General features: G+C 39.8%; 1 protein-coding gene across 1 annotated transcript; it reads left to right on the top strand.

The window, feature by feature from the left end:
- Positions 1 to 360: 360 nt before the first annotated feature.
- LOC146380121 (B-cell receptor CD22-like) lies at positions 361 to 4,801 on the top strand. The gene is made up of 8 exons (XM_084939002.1): positions 361 to 486; positions 789 to 848; positions 1,369 to 1,752; positions 2,063 to 2,368; positions 2,488 to 2,748; positions 2,981 to 3,056; positions 3,649 to 3,691; positions 4,511 to 4,801. Exons 2-8 carry the CDS (start codon positions 806 to 808, stop codon positions 4,742 to 4,744), a joined length of 1,347 nt encoding a protein of 448 aa, XP_084795128.1. The 5' UTR covers positions 361 to 486; positions 789 to 805; the 3' UTR covers positions 4,745 to 4,801.
- Positions 4,802 to 19,578: the final 14,777 nt, after the last annotated feature.

Raw genomic sequence — 19,578 nt, 5'->3', positions numbered from 1 at the left:
CACCAAGTGTTTCCATTTTTCTTCTTTAATTCACCATAAATCAACTTTTTCACGTGTTTGTACGACTGAGTTGGTTTGCTCCTTTGAATCCACTCTTAGTGAAACATGACAGATATAATTTCATTCATGTTATTAAATATATAGTATAAAAGCACAAAACCTTAGAATAACTCAAGTTAGTAAAGAAGTTCTTTGATGGTTTGTAAGTACTTTGAGACTTTAACGATGTTGTAATCTTTGACTTCCTTTATCACAGGATATTAACAGGAAGGACAGATAAGTGACTATTTTCCTGCTTCGGTCAGAGCATCATGTGATGCCATGCCCGTAGCAGCTTTGCAACCAAGCAGGCTGGCCTTAGGACACTTTCTTAAAGAGCATGTTCTCCTTCTGAACTTCCTTCTTTTTAACAGCAGTCAGGCTACATGGTTCACTGTAACTGTGCTAAAAAACCCTAATTTCTCTGTGAAATCACTCGTTCACTTGGTAAGGAAACATTTCACTGTTACTCTCTAAAACTAATAATTATTTATTCTTTTACTTAAATGAAAGATGCATTAAGTAATTTTAAATGTAATATGTATTAAATTTTACTTAGTTGTGTTGTTGTTTTACATGAACTGTGTGATTATAGATTCAGAGAGATCACTGCTAAGAAAAACTATGTTGTTAAATAGGGGAAGTTCTCTTGTGAAACAACTTTAACAGACTGTCAGTGCTGTTTTAAAACTTCATGTGTGGAATGATTAGATAAACAGATGTCTTTGTGTTTGTGTATTAAAATGCAGGGAAGGAGTTTGTGAACATGGTGACAGTCGGCATGTTATCGGTTCTCCTCTTTGTTTCAGGTGAGCCGTTTGTTCACTTATATTGAAATCATTTAAAATGTGAATTTTATTTGGAAGAAAAAGTGAACCTACAGCTACTTTTTCCAACTGTTATTGTTCTAACTTGAAATTGAAATTCTTTAATTGGTAATTTCTCTTTGGTTTGTTTACAAAACAAGAATTTAAATGATAACAGAAGAAGAAGTCAAATGACTGAAAGGGTGTTGGCTGAAGCTACAGCTTGTAACACCTACAGCTTATACAACGAAAGAAAATAAAGAAAGTATATTAAATCAACTACACTTTTAATGTCTAATTTAAAAACTGAATCATGACAAAAGAAAAAGAAATAATCAGTAACCCTTTATGTCTAATTGAGCTCTAGATGAGCTCTGTTAAAACCTGTGATTGTGTAATATACACACAGATACAAAAATCAATGTAATTGAATCATTTAATCTAAGATTATGTTTTAAGTCTCGCCTGGACTACAGTACAGTATTAATATGTGAATAACTTAATCCATGAATTGTATTTACAGGTGCTTTGGCAGACTGTACAAAAGAACCAGCACTCTCCATAACTGCACCAGAGAAGCTGGAAGCACTGAGTGGATCTTGTTTGCAAATCCCATGTAGCTTCAGACCCAAAGACGAACAGAAATTTATCAGCACAAGAAAAACCTTTGGAGTGTGGATTAAAAATGATTCTAGATTTGGCATTTATCCAAACAATGTGATCTTCAACAGCAGTGGAGCAGTTAGCATCTATCCAATGAATATTACTGGGAACCTGAGTCAGAGAGACTGCACCACTCTGTTTTCTAATTTAACCACAACATACACAGACACATACTTCTTCAGAGTAGACAGTGAAACATTCAAGGCAACAGCTTCTTGTGATCCTCTTCAAATAACAGTCAGAGGTAACGAATTCTTGCTTTTTCATAGTTAAAGCAAACAATAATTTTGTAGTTTTGTTCTTGATTGTTAGATTTTTTTTCTTTGTCTATATCTTTTGAGGATATACTATATTACAGTCACAATTATTGTCTTAATAGCCTGAATGGTGTTTATATTTCCTTATTTATAATGTTTGCTCTGCTCAGGATCTGATTTCTAAAATTATCTATGAATTTTGGATAACGAGATCACAGGATGAAGTTTGAAGATTTAAACATGTATAAAGTGTAGTGTGCTCTTCATTTCTAATATGTTTGTGATTTGAAACCACAGATTCTCCTTGGAGGCCCAATATTACAATCCCAGGTGATCTGAAGGAGAAGGAGTCTGTCGCTATAACCTGCTCAGCTCTCACTCCCTGTCCACACTCCCCTCCTCAACTCACCTGGAATCTCCAACAAGACTCTCCCAACAAAATAGAGCAAAACACAGATGGAAGCTTTACAACTAAAATCCAGCAGAACATCACTCTGTCAGACACACATGATGGAAAGAAGATCAGCTGCTCTGCCAGATATCCTGTGAACCAAAGAAGAGACACCAGGACAGCAAAGACAGAAGAAACTCTCAGTGTTTCATGTAAGACAATCAGAGTTTGTTGTTGGATCCTGTCAACATATCATGATTGACGGGATCCCCATTATTTATCATTCTGTTTATAATGAATAATGGGGATATGTGTTAATCTTTTTCTCCAGATTCTCCTAAAGACACCTCAGCATCCATCAGTCCATCAGGTTTGGTGTCAGCAGGCAGCTGGGTGAACCTGACCTGCTCCAGCAGAGCCAAACCTCCAGTCAGCAGCTTCACCTGGTTCAAGAAGAGCAGAGATGGAGCTGTGAAAGTATCTGAAGGAGAGATTTACAGCTTCAATGTAACAGATGGAGGAGTTTATTACTGTGTGGCCACTAATGATCTGGGTAATCAGACATCAGCAGAGACTCATCTTAATATTTCAGGTAAATGTAGAATGATAGATGAAAAGGCTCAATTCTAAACAGATTAATCAAAAATAATCAGGAATGGGATAAATCTTTTCAGAAAAATGTAGGTAGTCAGCTGTTCATCACGGTTGAACATCTTCGCAAAGTACAAGTGCAAACAGCAGGGGAAAGTAAAATAAGGAGGCTGGACATATATGAATGAACACTGAGTATACCGAGCAGAAAGACTCAACATGTGTTTCCTTAGGAACTGATACGTGGTGGGCTGCTGTTGGAGGGATCCTTGGGATCATCACACTTATTTTTTTGGTTTTCATCATTTGGTAAGTGTCTGTTTCTTAACCTATTTTAATAATTTTTTTTAGCATTGTGAGTAGCTTGTTCATCACTTTGTTTATTTGTTTGTATTAGGTATTTTACAACATTGTCTTATATTTTGCCTAAATACTGTAAATTGTTATATTTTGGGTGAATGTCTCAGACAAAATTAGGATATTTTGGTGTGCATTTTACATTTATATGGTCGCAGAAGTAGATTTTAAGTTAACATGACATCAAAATCAAACGTAAAGTTGGACAGCTACTCAGGGTTGTGTCATTCCTGCTGGTGGCCACAAGGTGGCAACATAGCACAACATGAGTCCGTTAATGAGTCAGATAATTGTTTCTGCACTGAAGAAACTTCAGGGTTGAGTCACTCATACTTGAACGTTTCAGGAAAGTAATTTTACTTTACTATACTTTACTATAGTAAAGTATAGTAAAGTGTATATATATATATATATATATATATATATATATATATATATATATATATATATATATATATATATATATATATATATATTTCTTTTTAGTTCTTTTTAGTTCCGTTTTACTTCTACAGTTAAGCTAAAAGTTGTCTTGTTCCTTTAGGCGGCTGAAGTCAGTCAAACATGGAGCTTCCGATCAGACACAGGTGGGAAAACTGAACTTTACTGTGGTTTTTACATGACTGCACAATAGTGACTGCAGTCTTTTCAATTCAGTTTAATTTTTTTCATATAACGCCAAGCCAGGTTCATGAAGAGCTTTATAGTGTAAGGTAAAGACCCTACAATAACAGACAAAAAACCCCAACATTCATATGAGGCCCTATAAGCAAGCACTTGGAAGGAAAAACTCCCTTTAAACCAGAAGAAACCTCCAGCAGAACCAGGCTCAGGGAGGGGCCACCATCTGCTGCACCTGGTTGGGCTGAGGGGAGGAAGACACGACAAAGACACCCTGTGGAAGAGAGCCAGAGATTAAACATAATTAAATGGAGAGTGGCATATAAACGCACAGTGAGTGAAAAAGCAACATAATGGGAATCATCCAGCAGACTATACCAACTGCAGTGTAATAAGGGAGGATTCAGGGTCACTGATCCAGTCCTAACTATAGGCTTTATTAAAAAGAAAATCTTATCTTAAAAATCTTAGAAAAGTAGAGAGGGTGTGTGTCTCCTGCATCCAAACTGGAAGCTGGTTCCACAGAAGAGGGGCCTGAAAGCTGAATACTCTGCCTCCCAGTATGTAAACCAGCAGTCTGAGGACAAAGTGCTCTAATGGGGTGAGACGGAGCCGATTCCTCACTCACATGAAATGCGATTAAACGTCCTGTTTTTTTGTGTTTTACTTGCTTTCAAAGCATCAAGTTGCTACTCTGAAGGTATCAAATTATATCACTGATTGAGTCAAACAGAGTTTTCTCCCAGTTCTTCATTACATCTCAAGTTTGGTGTGTTTGATTTCAGAGTCTTTCTCTCCAAGAAGCAGCCAGAACAGCAGAAAACGAAGACATCCATTATGGACAGATTGACTTCTCCAAGCAGAGACCCGGACCTTCTTTAGACCGATTGCAGGAGAGCACACAGCAGCAGGATTTGGTGTATTCACAGGTCAAAATGTGTAAGACTCAAAGCAGAGACAGGCCATCACAGACAGCTGATGGCCCAGAGTGTATCTACGCTCAAGTGCAGAAGAAATGAGTGTGGAAGTGTCTGTTGTTGAAAAATGCTCTCTTCTAATTCATTACAAAGAACCCGTTCAGGATGTTCATATATATATATATATATATATATATATATATATATATATATATATATATATATATATATATATATATTTGTAGAATAGCGCTTCCATACAATATTTCTTTTAAAAAGGTACTTTGAAGTGAAGTTTGATTAGCTGTTTATCTCCAGTAAAATATTTATTATTATTTTTTATCATTTCGTGTATTTTTGTGTATTTATCATAAGTTTATCATATATATTTTATTTTTAATGTTCCTAAAATGAAGATGATGCACAGTTATCAAATTTTCTCTTTAATGGCTTGGCATTCAAGTGAAATATACTTTTGTATTTATTGAGCCAAAATATTGTGTTCTTGGAGGAGAAGCAAAACTGCAAAATGTTGCATGAAATTAGCTTCTTACAGTTATTAACCTTCCCAAATTAATTTATCATGTTTTACTCTGAAGTTTTACTTATAACCCACAGTAAATATCACACTAACACCCTCACAATTCCTAATACACTGTTTATTTAAAAAATGGGGATGTGCAATGTTTACTTTATTAGGTACACATTGTTAGTATTGGGTTGGCCTCCCTTTTGCCAGTCTTAATTCTTTGTGGCAGAGATTTAACACGGTGTTGGAAAAATTTTGCTTAATTTTGCAACATTTTGTATCACAGCTGCTGTGGAGGGCATTTGAGTAAAACTCATTCTATTATTAAAAAAACACAATCTGATATAATCTGAATATTGTGACATGGTGGCTTAGTCTGCTGAATATCCATTACACCACCAACAACCTGACCTGTTATTAGCAAGGATCACTCCATTCTTTCACGATGATCTTTATGTTGTGCTATCAGAGATGCTCTTCTGTGGGTGGTTATTTGCATAACTTTCAGCTTTCTGTAAGTTTGAAGTAGTCGACCAATTCTCCTCTAATGTCTGGCATCATCAACATGTTTTTTTCCCCCATCACTCACTGGATGTTTTCCAGTGAGAACCTTAGAGATGGCTGTGTGGGGAAATCCCAGTAGATCAGAAGTTTTGAAATACTTGGAGCAGACATTCAAAGTCACTTAAATCACCTTTCTATCTATTTCTGATGTCTCCATGCATGAATGCTGCTACACAACTGGATGATTAGATATGTATGTTAACGAGCAATACATGGGTTTGTTTGTTAGTGAAAATGAAACACGGTCAGTGAGCCGATGCAAATGTTTTGATGTATGGCTTAACTAGCCAGTACACCTGCAATATCATGATATTTCTGTAAGTGACATCCGTACCCTAAACCTAATTTCAGGTACTGGATGTTAACATGCTGCCATTAGGCATACTCAACTAAGATACTGTAATTGTAATGTTACAGTTTCATAAACAGAGGTGCGTTTTGTGCCTCCATTTAAACTTTCACAATTTTCATGATTGTTACAGTTTCTTTACTGACCTGGTCTTTTATACTCTGCTTTGACCTCTGGTGTGCCTTAACACCACACGGGCGGAAAACAGTTGGTAAGCAGGTTAACAGGTCTGTGTGCTTCATTCTTGTAGACAATTTGTCACATAGTAATCAAGAAGATGTGACAGATAATGATAAAAGTGAAGAGAGGAAATGAGAAAAAGATGATGAGAGGACAGACTATGTTAGAAATGTGTTAGATGACGACAACAAGAGCAGCAAGGCACATATAGCCTTAAAGGTGCAAGTGTTTAACTATAAAGTAGTAGAAGACTGCTGTCCTGCATAAATGTTTAAGAGACTTTGTGAATCACAGTGCCGCCATCTGTCACATGGTGTGACTACATCATATTATTCCTTTACCTTGTTGCCTTGGAAACACTTTGCCTGCCAGTACTGAAATTTAGTTTAAGTTGAATAACTGATACCTGGTCAGATGTAGAGTGACTATATTATATTTTCTGGACTGTCAAATACAAGAAACTAAACCAATAAACTGAACATGACACACACCAGACAGGAGACTATCAAAGTAAAACAAACGCATAAAAACAAACGCACAGAGGGGGACACAGAGGACAGAGATACAAGGGGAACCTAATGGACAAGGAACCAAACAGAGAACAGAAGAACCTCAAAACAGACAAAACTAAACACTACTAATGAGCCTAAGACATAAACCATAATACAAAAATGACACCAAAACACACAAAACTCAAAACACTGGGTCAAATGACCCAGATACATGATAATTCCTTCGTGAAATTATGAACTGTATAAATTACACAACAACGTTAATATTGATATTTTCAATGTTTTCTGATGTTTTACAGAAAGAGGATTATTACTTATGAGAAGGTTCAATAAAGTCAAGATAAGTTACACCTTTTGTTTGGAAAAGTTCATAATGTAAGTCACCTGTCTGTCACGGGTAGGGAGAGGACTCAGGCGCAGACTGGAATTCAAAGTTCAATATGACAGTTAATTTACACAACACCAAGTGCACAATATATACATGTGGGGGGAAAGATCCAGGGGTCCAGGGAGGGAAGGGAAAGGTCCTCTCACACACTTGTGCTCCACCACATAAATCCACACACCAACACGCTCGTTATCCAAAGCAGGAAAGTGGGCAGCAGGTCCAGGGAGACTATTCACTAGTGATGGGCAGATGAAGCTTCATGAAGCACTGAAGCTTTTCATCCAATCGGTTCACCCCAGCGCAAAGCTTCTTGAAGCTTCATTTGCTCTAGTAGGACATCTACTGGACGTAAAAATATTAGTTGCCATGAATTTGAAGAGTGTGGCATTTTGCACACAGCCTGTAAACGTCAACAACAAAAGGAGTGTGTAAAACATCTATATTGTAGTGATGGCAGTATACTGTGTATATTTATACTGGCAGTATGGAAAATGATTATTTGGAAATGCTTAAAATGGAAATGATCATTTACTGTGAGGTGAGGTGTGGTTGGGGTGTGGACAGTGGATGTGCTTTTGTAACGTTGAGGTATGGACAGCTACACACTGAGGCTTTGAGCCTCAGTCCTGCCCACATTTTATTCTGTAAAAACAAAATTTTCACTGCTTTTATGGCCTTTTAGTGGGGAGAACATAGCTAGGATTTAATGATTTAACAAATCTTTTAAATCCTTTGTCCTCCACAATGCTAAATGGCTGGGAGTCCTCAATCACCATGCTAACCAGGTTTTCATCTATTTGAGATTGTTCTCCTGAGGAAAGACAACAAAAACAAAGCACAAATATAAATATCACACACGTAACTTATTACAGTTGTATGATATTGTTATATCATTTAGTAACATTACTGCATGCTATATTATCATGGCATTTGATGGCTCACCTGGTCTTGCTCCACAATCGGTGTTCCCCTTATTCTCATGCAAAGCTCTGTAGTGCCTAAGCATGGATGAGGTGTTGTTGTTATATCCCAGCTCCCTGGCACATAGCAAACACTTCACCTTGTACAAAAGTAAAGACAGCTTAACATAAATTGTATTGCACCATCAGTATTATGAAAATACATCTTCTGTAGAAATTTACATACCTTGTTGGGAGGAATAAAATCAAAATGTTCCCACACAGGGGAGGACATCCTCCTCTTCTTAGCTGGCTCCATTCTCTCCTGACTTTCTCTCCTCACTCTCCTAAACCTCCAAACTCTCACTAACCGCAACTCTCCATCAAACACCCACATTTTGAATGAATTCTGAGGGGTTTATATCGCTGTCATAGCTCGCGGCAAAATTCGAACCACTTCATGAACCAGTCACGTGGTACAGCCGGGCAGCGAGGCTTCGGACGTCATCATTTTCAGCTCCTCCCATAAATGAAGCAAGCCTCGATACGTGCATCGCGGAAACGCCCCCTCAATTACTCGACACAAGCTTTGAAGCCTCGATACAGAACGTCACGTCACTACTATTCACAAAGAGAGATAAATCTCAAAAGGCAAACTCACTCATGAAATACAGAAACTAACACTAATGCGTCTCAAACAATCATCCAGCGATGAGAAGATCCGAGCCCCAGCCATAAATAGCCATGGAGTAATCAGCTGAGGAATTAGAGCCAGGTGCGTGGGCCAAAGGCAGCCTGCAGTGAGCTCCGCCCAGGCAGAGCGACAAGGGGGAGAGAAAACACAGAATAACCACAGCATGTGGAGACATGAGATTTGAAATATGAGTGGATTTCAAACTGTGTAGACTGATGCACATAACAAACATTTTTATTAAATGTGGCGATTGATAGTGATGGCCAAATGAAGCTTTCTGAAGCACTGAAGCTTGTATTGAAAAACGGTTCATTACTCGAAGCTTTTCAACACAGTCCTCTCTGGTGACATCTGGTGGCCAAAAATATGAAGAGCAGCTTGAATCCACAAAATAAAACCAACTGCTTCATAATGACTGCTCACTCTACAGAGTGGAATTCTGTCTGATATTGGGCCGCCGTTGTGTTGCTTTGAACGTGTATTTTTTGGGGTTAAAAAAATGTGGTTTATTTGTTTAATAAATAATCTTGACCAGTAAACTCTCCTTGTTTAAACATGCACCATTGTGTGGTCTTTCTTTGCTTGTGACTTCTTGATGTTGGTAAATACAATAATTGAAAAATACCACATTACATATAATATACATATGATAATGTATAACACATTATGGAGTATTCTTCTGCTGTGAGGTCCTGCCTCCATGCCCTTATGCAATTAACCGCTAGACAGGTATATTAATAAATAATATTATATTAGGGAAATTTTCCCAGACATATTTTTGACCTGGGGGTAGAATTGATTGTGAAATGGAAAGGGAAAATGCTTATGAACTTGCAAATTAAAAACATGATGCATTTAAAGTAGCCCTTTTTCATTTTTATTTAAGAAGAGAATTTGTTCTAGTGTGCGATGGCCGAACCCGTTCCTTTTCGTGGAGATAATTTCTCCTGCCTTAAGGGAAATCCCTTCACATGGCACAGAGGAGGCTGGAGTGCAGAGAAACTGGTAGAGATGCAGTTATACAGTCTACCTGGGCCCCACAGGTTAGAACTAAAATTTTAGTTCTAACCTTTTAGTTCTAACCTTTAGGGCCCTACATGGTCAGGCTCCTCAATATTTATCTGACCTGCTGAAACCACATACATCTTCTCGGGCTTTAAGGTCATTAGATCAGAGACTGCTGGTGGTACCGCGCACTCGTTTTAAAACTCGTGGTGATCGGGCCTTTCAGACTGTGGCACCACGGTTGTGGAATTCTCTCCCACTGTCTCTTCGCTGCACGGACTCCATTGATTCTTTTAAGAAACAGCTGAAGACATTTTTATTTAGAAAAGCATTTGATTAATTTCTTCTTATGCTGTTTTTATAGTTTTATTGTTTTACATTGTTTTATTTACTGTTATATTGTTTTTATATTCCCATTTCCTGTGTTGTAAAGCACTTTGTGATTTTTATCTGTGAAAAGCGCTATATAAATAAATTTTACTTACTTACTTACTACTTACTTACACAAACTATCAGATAAAGAGAATAAATAAATTCAATTGCTGCACATTTGGCAGACTAACATTTTCAGATTAATTAAACAATAAAATATATATTTTTACAACATTACATGTAAAGAGTCAAGTGGAAGTTTTTCAAAAGTTATTTAATGATATTTATATTATGGAAGCAGATTTTTGACATTTTACCTTTTTCCCGTTTTCAGATATAATAAACACGCACAAAACAAAAGCAAACGGCCAGAACACAAAGCTGGAAAACCCACCCGATTGACGAAAATCAACTCAAAATTCTCCCACACAACAAAAACTCCTCTATTCCTCGCTGGCTCCAAATCTCTCAGTGGAATGATCAGTGGTTCGCTATCTGTCACCATCAAAACGCTCCACAAATGATTCGCTTCCTTATAAACCATTGAATCAGACACCGAAGCAGTTACGTTCTAAATGAAGCTTCGGACGTCACTGATCACGTGACTCTGGCCAAACGAATCAAGCTTTGACACAGTGCTTCTGAAGCAGTGTGTTGATTTTTTTGACACACGCACCGGAGCGTCAGCTTCAAGCGGGCCATCACTAGAGATTGAACATTTCTTACTGGCTACCCTAATTACTACAGATTACTGCTAATGACTTAATTATTTACTTAAAAAATCAGGTGATGATTGAGCAGTATGGCTCAAGAAATGAAGGAGTTGAAAAGAGACCCCTTATGTGTATGTCCCACTGGCTTGAGGTCCCAGTGGTGTTAAATGGGGTCTCTGTTCATGTGTTCAGCTGCTGTTGGGGTGAAGAACTGGTTTTCTGCCTGTGTAAAGCTGTGTGAAGACAGCACAGGTGGTTTTGATATTGTTGCAAATGAGTAATCACCAATTTCGTATTGATGATTCAGTATTGATCAGTATCTGAGGTTTTTTAGAGGAAAAAAGTCACACTGATGATGAAGAAGTATCAGAACTTACAAAGCCAAATATGACACTTGGCATTACAGCCAGAAATATCTCACTTCCTCTTTCAGCGGGTTATAAGCAGGAAGGCCAAACATAGTGTATCTCGTGGTTTAGTCAGTGAGTTTCTCAGTGTTTGCTTCTTTCTGATATGATGATCACTAGTTTACAGGGTTTTTTGTAATTCTGCTTCATTTCACTCTAAAACTGTGAGACTAAACTGGGACTTGTTTGGTAAAAAAAAACATTTGATGCTTTTGTAACCTGGACGTGTGTCCCTCTATCTATAAAGAGATGATCTATACTGCTCGCCCAAGTGCAATGTCTGCAATATCCGAATCTAGGTTTGGGAAGGAGATTGGCGGTAGCAACTAGTGATGGTAAATTTGATTCTTTTTACTGAATCGAGTTTTAATGAGTCACTCACCAAAGTGAATCGGGTTTTTTGAGTCATTTGATTCACTAAGTCAGTTGACCAGAGAGTGCAAAAAATGTACATTTTCACTCAAACTTAATTTGTTTCTCTTTTCATGTAAATCCCACTGCTAAGATGAATGATTCTAAAAAAAAAAAAGTATTTTATAGAGAAAAAAAGAGCAAAAACATTTCTAAAATTAAGCAATTTCCTATCAAAATTGCTTAATAAACATTTATTTTGTTTATTTTTATTTTATTAGTATTTCCCTTAAATGTGTTAAATATATATTTTCTTATCTAAATGTCCACTGAAATGTGAGCCAGGGGGCGGTAATGCGCCTTAACATTGGTTGCCAACCAAGAAGAAGAAGAAGCTGTGAGCCAGGAGGGAGGGGGTGAGTGAGTGAGTGATTCGTTCGCTCTATGATTCAGCACAGGAGGGAGGGGGTGAGTAGCTCAAATGTGCTGTTAGCATGTTAGCAGAGCGATGCTACTGTGAACCAAGGAGCTATTTTTTTGATGTGAGCTTCGACTCAGGGTTTTTTCTTCCAGTTCAGAGCAGAAATTTTTTTGTTAAGATACAGGATGTTGTTTTTCTCCACAATTTTAATTATAAGCTAGATACATTGCTGCTAACAGCAACAGGGATGAGTCAGTGAGTCAGTTGGGCTTGTGAATCATGATTCATGAGTAAGTAAAGTGATTCTCGAGTATTGAACGATTCGTTCATGATTCGCGCATCACTAGTAGCAACTTTGTAAGAGCAATAAGACTTCCAACCCACATAACACACACAGCCACAGATTTGTGAAACAAAGTTTGCTTTATATATATTTTCTTTGGATCAGTTCCCTTTGCTCATCCTCAATGTAGGGATACCTTCAAATGCAGTAACCATCTCAAATGCATCACAAAAATAATTGAAACAATCAAAATAGATGTAAGACAAGAAAGAAAACACAATATTTCAACACACCAAAGAAAAGGAAAAAGAAAAGAAAATAACATGTGAGTGTCCAGTTCCTTATGGCGTCAGTTTATTCAGTCACCCACTGTCTTGGGTTGAGAACTGAAAACGACCTGAATCTCAGGCGGGGAAAAAGTAGCAAAATAAAATGATAAGGTATCTCTCAGGTGGGCTTCCTTTTGTTTTTTTCCCTACCGCCCTCCTGGTAAGGCAGGCATCAACGTGTCGGCGTCCTGACACACAGAAGGCCTCCACAGCAGCAACAGTGTCTTAGACCCACGATACCAGCTCCTCACTCGGCACACATGGAACTGTTCCTCAAAAAAAAAGAAAAAACAGTCAGAACAGTTCAAAAAGTTCATAGAACCACTCCGACTCCTTTGAGGTAGGTACCCGTCTGTGGTTCACCGCTAACGGCAGCTCTCTCACAAATGTTAATTGAACCTCTTTTTTCTCTTTCAACTGGAAAACCGTGCTCCGCGGCAGCATGGAGTTTTTTCCTTGCCGTCTTGTTCCCCTACACCACACCTTCATGCGCACCAAGCTGCAGATGATTCCTTCAGGGCAAGCCCGGAAATTAAACTATCAGACAAGAACTACGATGCATTCAAAGAACCCTGTACTACTGTACTAGATTGCTGTAAATCTTACCAGGGTTACATTCTCCCCCTCTAGACTGCATGAGTCCCAGCATGCATACCTGCCCCTACAGGTACAGACACGTATGAAATAGCAGCCCCTAAAGCCTGAAAGAATGAACTGATGGCCAAGGTTAACCCTTTAAAGCCGGTCGGGGCGGACACGCTCCATTTTGCGTAACTATTTTTAAATCCCGGTAGCACTGCAACCAGGTAAGCTAGCGCAATAATTTTTTTTGCATATGAAACCGGAGGAGTTGTACTTACATCTTATGCCATCAGCTTGTCCTAGGTCACAGTTTCCTTCCACATATAGCTTTGCAAAAACTGCATAAAAAGCACTTGCAGCAACAAAAACATAATATTCCAGAAACACGCTTTGCCGATCCGATCAGCTGTTTGTAACACTTCCTACGTCCATCAGCGTGAACTATCGCATGTCCGGCATGACCTGCCCGAAACCGGAATGACGTCAGTATGCGGAAATGTAGTTTTTTACCATCGTGGCCTTATGAGCCTATACTTGTGTTTTTAAAAGTTATGTTTGACTTTATGACTTTCTGTGTCGTTTCTGGGATGCTGAGGACTCATATTGCACTGCTGGAAATATTTTATTTTGATGCATATGCTGTTATTTTGCAAATTTGCACTATAATATATTTTTTCATTTTTCCTGCAGCATATGAAAATTGGTGTATCTCAAAAATAAAACTATGAAGACACTTAAAATAAATTTCCTTTGGTGGGAAACTAGTTTGTGCAACTTTTTTGTATTTACAGTTTTGAGGGATAAGCCTCTTAAATTTCTCTAACTAGAAATATATGTTAAAAAAACAAAAACGATTTTCAATTTTTTTGTAGTTTATTGCACTTTTTTGCAATTTATGTAATTACTATGCACTTAATGCAGACATATTATTAAAATTTGGGCTATAATGGTTGTATTGATGTATAGCAACTTGAAATGCTCCAAAAAATGGCTCCACAGCATGTAAAAATATACTATAAGCTCTGGCGGACTTGGTTCTATGGTAGGTCTTAAAGGGTTAAAGGCTCCCCCAGCTCATCGTAGGTGAGTTTCCGAGGCGGACGTCTCTCCCTAGCGGAACGCCTGACACTTGTGTTCTCGGACTCTTGACTCCCAGATACTACATTGTCAGTGTCTGCAACTACAGGGTCTGTGGTGATGAGATCTGTGTTCTCTCCAACAGGTGAGATATGTGTCACATCAGGTTCAGGAATATCAATGACAATATGGTCTGGAGTCCTACAGTCCTACAGTAGGATGTGTAACTGAACCACTATTCTCAGAGCTAACAAGAGGAGTTCCTGGTTGAAGCTCGTGAGTAGGTCTCTCGGGTAAGTGTGCAGAAGGGGTGTCTGGGTTTAATACCCTGGAAACTGGCTGAAGCTCATTGAAGCCTCCTTCCCTCTGCAGGAAAGGACTCTTCGTGATGATTTCTGGCACCCATGTATTAGGATACAGTTCATCTTCATCACTGTATGACTCGTCCTCCTGACAATCAGTGTCCCCTTGCGCGCCTTTTGTTGTTTTGCCCCTCAGTCTCATTTTTCTCGATGCGTCAGTGGTAGAACTTTGCTCTCTGATCTCAGTTACAGGTAGGAACCCGCACGGCAAAAGAAGGTCTCTATGCAACGTACAGTGTGGCCCCTCCCCTGTCTCAGGTTTGACTACATAAACAGGACTGTTGCTAATCTGTCTGACAACAACATGGATTTTCTGTTCCCACTGATCTGCCAGTTTGTGTTTCCCCCTGATATTCACGTTTCTCACTAAGACCCTATCCCCTTCTAAGAGTTCAGCTACCCTGATCTCCCTGTCAAACCTAGCCTTGTTCTTCTCTCCCATCTTCTTGGCATTTTTAGCAGCTAATGAGTAGCGTTGACGAAGGCCCTTGACATACTCTAAGTGGGTCTTGTGACTTGCCATATCAGGTTGGATTCCCAGGTGTTACGTCCCCCCCGAAGGGGTCTAGGCATGCGAGTGAGGGGACCAGTAACAAATGAGTCCAGAACAGAATGAAAGGAAAACAGACAGGTGTTTTTAGTAAATAAAATAGTCTTTATTATAGATAATCTTAACATAAAGAGCCAGCAACGCCGTTTTACCAATAACACTTGGAAAAAGGAAAAAAGGTTGCAACAACAAAGAACACAACAACCAAACAAAAACTCCACACCACGAGGAGGCACTTCCAGGGGCCCACAAGCTCACCCTATCACTAGCAGCAGCTAGCTTTACTGCTGCCGAGGCCCACAAGCCCACACTACTAACGTAAAGTAGCTATACTGTTTCCACAACTCCACACTTCAGGCAGGATAACTACACACCAAGAACACCCCCACCCTGCTCACAGCTCATCCCCAGCTTATATGACCTCAGAGAGGTGATTGCTGACTGGGCCCAGGTGGTAAATGAGTCCAATGAGCAGCAGCTGTGTCCTGGGGAGAGAGAAGAGCAAGAGAGAGACAGAGGGGTGGAGCAAGAGAGGAGGAGGCGGAGAAAAACACCACACCCACACAAGGGACAAGATCAATTGGCAGTCTGGGCTGCCTACCAAACATTAGTTCGTAAGGCGAATAGCCTGTTGTATTGTTTCTCGTGCAATTGTATGCGTGGACCAAAGGTTTGACAAAATCTCTCCAATGATATTTGTCTCTCTTTTCCAGGGTCCCTAGCATACCAAGGAGGGTCCAGTTAAACCGTTCCACTGGGTTTCCCTGGGGATGGTGCGGACTTTGTCTGCTCCTATCAGTGTGCAGAGTTCTCTGATCGTCTTATACTCAAAGTCCCTGCCCTGGTTGCTGAGCAGACGACTGGGGAACCCGTAGTGAACAATAAAGTTCTCCCATAAAGCCTTCGCAACAGTTCTGGCTTTCTGATCCCTAGTCGGCACCGCCACAGCAAATTTTGTAAAGTGGTCGGTGATGACTAAAATGTTTCTTGTGTCTCTATCATCCAGCTCAAGGGATAGATAATCGGACATCATCATGCACTCCTTGCAGTGCCCTCTCTCTGAACTGTTTGGGTAAGACCAACTGATACACCAGTTCGCCTCGCTCAGACCACTTCCTGTACAGGACACCATCCCTGGACAGGCCGCTCTGAATGAGGGTGACGCTCCGATTTGCGTAACTATTTTTAAATCCCGGTAGCACTGCAACCACGTGAGCTAGAGCAATAATTTTTTTTGCATATGAAACCGGAGGAGTTGTACTTACATCTTATGCCATCAGCTTGTCCCAGGTCACAGTTTCCTTCCACATATAGCTTTGCAAAAACTGCATAAAAAGCACTTGCAGCAACAAAAACATAATATTCCAGAAACACGCTTTGCCGATCCGATCAGCTGTTCATAACACTTCCTACGTCCATCAGCACGAACTATTGCATGTCCGCCATGACCTGCCCGAAACCGGAAGTGACGTCATTTTCGCGGAAATGTAGTTTTTTTTTTACCATCAAGGCCTCATGAGCTTATACTGGTGTTTTTAAAAGTTATGTTTGACTTCATGACTTTCTGTGTCATTTCTGGGATGCTTAGGACTAATATTGCACTGCTGGAAATAGTTTATTTTGATGCACATGCTGCTTTTTTGCAAATTTGCACTATAATATTTATTTTCGTTTTTCCTGCAGTGTATAGAAATTGGTGTATTTCAAAAATAAAACTATGAAGACACTCAAAATAAATTTCCTTTGGTGGGAAACTAGTTTGTGCAACTTTTTTGTATTTAAAGTTTTGAGGGATAACCCTCTTAAATTTCTCTAACTAGAAATATATGTTAAAAAACAAAAACAATTTTAAAGATAACCCATCTGCATCGTGGTTGGCCTGCCCTGCTCCGTACTTGATGGTAAACTGGTAAGTAGAAAGAGCGGCTAACCAGCGATGACCAGCAGCATCTAACTTCACAGATGTCAAGACGTATGTGAGGGGGTTGTTGTTGGTAAGCACAGTGAAACTTGACGCATAAAGGAAATCACTGAACTTTTCACAAATGGCCAATTTTAAGGCCAAGAATTCGAGCTTGTGCGTGGGATAGTTTCTCTCACTCTTGGAAAGACCTCGACTGGCATACGCGACAACTCTGAGTGACAAGCGTCAGTATGTACAACATATGGTAGTTGTGGATTTGCAAAAGCAAGGATGGGCGCAGACGTCAATTTCTTGATCAGAGTTCTGAATGCATTCTCACACTCGGAAGTCCACTCCTCACCGATCGGTGCATTAGGGCTCACAAGAGGCGTGAAGCGCTCCCTCTTGTACACTTTGCCCCTTTTCTTTGGTGGATAGTGTGGACAAGAGATATTTTATTTTGTATTCTTAGGGTGACAATTTATAATCAGAACTATCATTGATCAATCATTCATCATTGTCGAACCAGTTGACAGAATAATCTCTGAATTATATCTATGGTAATCTGAGCAAAATATTAATGTATGTATATTATCATCACTTTAATTAGTCTATTGTTGTTCTCTATCATTCTTTCTATCTGCTTAAGCTGTTGCAAATGGTATCCATATCAGTGTATTCACACCTCTCGAAGCTGTGGGTCCAGTAGGGCCTTCTACATTCACTTACACACATATTCAGGCCCACACCAACATGCACATAGAGAGTCATGGAAAGTACGCACGTTCACTCCTGCACGTACTAAGAACAGGGAGGTCGTCTCAGGACAATCTCTCGGTTGGACACACAGTCTCACAAAATTGCACAACATATCACACACTTGTTTGTTTCGAAAGTAGTATCGGATGTCTATATAAGGAGAACTTTGGAACTGTTATCATTTCCAGTAAGATCTAGCTGTGATGTCATCAGGGTAATATAAGGATGGGGAGCGGTCTGCTCGAGGGAGATTGGAAGATTGTAGGGTGGCTGTTGCAAGTTTCTTCTCACACTGTACTGTGTGTTTCAATAAAATAATTTGTGTTGACCCACTATGGACTTCCAGTCGTATGTCTCTTCCTCAAAAAATCGAACCACGACAGTCTTGGTGCCGAAAACCCGGTTTGAGGAGGGACAAATGGAGTTTGGCTGAGGTATAGTGGTGTCAAACAGACGGACAGTCAGGAGGTCGACTGAGTGATGGGCCCCGAAATAGGAGGTAAGCACCACCTGTTGATTCAAGAAATATCCAAAGGTGCTAAATTGGAAATTAAGCTAAATTAAATGTTCACTCAGTAGAGCTTCTGGTCTGTGTCCGTGGTGATTTTGGGGTAATTAGTGATAAAAGTTTGGGGAATATTGGACTGACTAAATTTATTGCTGTTTATTTTGGGGGTGAATTTTGAGTTAAGAGGTTATGTGTTTAAGTCAATACGGTGTGTGTTTAAAGTGATGTGGGTTGACTGGGGAGGCCAGCCAGCCAACCAGTAGTTTAGGGTATTCGGTCTGATTGATCAGCAGAACGCGGTTCGGGCGTCGAAATAACCGCGGGCTAAGACCCGGGAGTGATGCTTATAATACACTTGAATAAATTGTCTTAGGACTGGGGCGCGGCCCCTAAGAGTGCAGTTGCTCAGCGTGTGGCGGCGACCCCTGATCGTGGACGCACGGTCAGGTTAAAAGCTCGGGTGGTACCCGGGGGATTTCGAGCCCCCCTTAAAAACTAAAGTGATCAAGGGGATCACTTTCCTTACTGCGCTGTTTGATTGACAGGGTGCGACCCGGCTGCGACTATTCAACGTCGGGGACTTGTGAACTTTAAGTAAAGCCAAAAGCGTGAACTGTGATATTTCACGTGGCTGGTGGAGGTCCTTGTTGCCTGGCGGGAAGCAGTTATAAATTAAGTAGGGCTTAGGAATCTGACCGCTCTCGGCGGGGGCGTCCTCGAAGCGGGTTTAATTGATTAGCAAGGCGCGGCCCTGGGCTGAAAGATGCTTTTAAATTAGTCGAAAAACTTAGGAACACCGGTAGAGAAATGAAGAAGATAAGTTGTTCTGGCATATGGTGTTTTCATACGTTTATACGGGCCCGTGTATGTAAATAGAATGTAAATTACCCGTGTATGTAAATAGAATGTAAATTACCCGTGTATGTAAATAAAGTGTAAATTACATTGAGAGCGCTTATATTGTTTAAAAGCTTGCATGTACAGGCTTGCTTTTGTTTGTGGTAGAGAAAAAAGGAAAAGCGTCTCTCTCTCTCTGTCTCAAGAAGCTGCAGAGAGGGGGGCTTGGTGAAGTGCATGAGAGCCGCGTGGCTCTGTGTTCCTGAAAGAAAGAAAAGGTGGGGGCTGTGTGTGTGTGTGTGTGACAGGAAGTTTGCATGCCCATATAAGGAGTGAGCACCCAGAGAGAAAAACAGAAGAGG

Source organism: Perissodus microlepis, chromosome 9, assembly GCF_051167445.1.
Source record: "Perissodus microlepis isolate ML-2025 ecotype Zambia chromosome 9, ASM5116744v1, whole genome shotgun sequence".
In the NCBI taxonomy this organism is placed as follows: domain Eukaryota; kingdom Metazoa; phylum Chordata; class Actinopteri; order Cichliformes; family Cichlidae; genus Perissodus; species Perissodus microlepis.
This window is presented reverse-complemented; position numbering and strand designations above follow the sequence as displayed.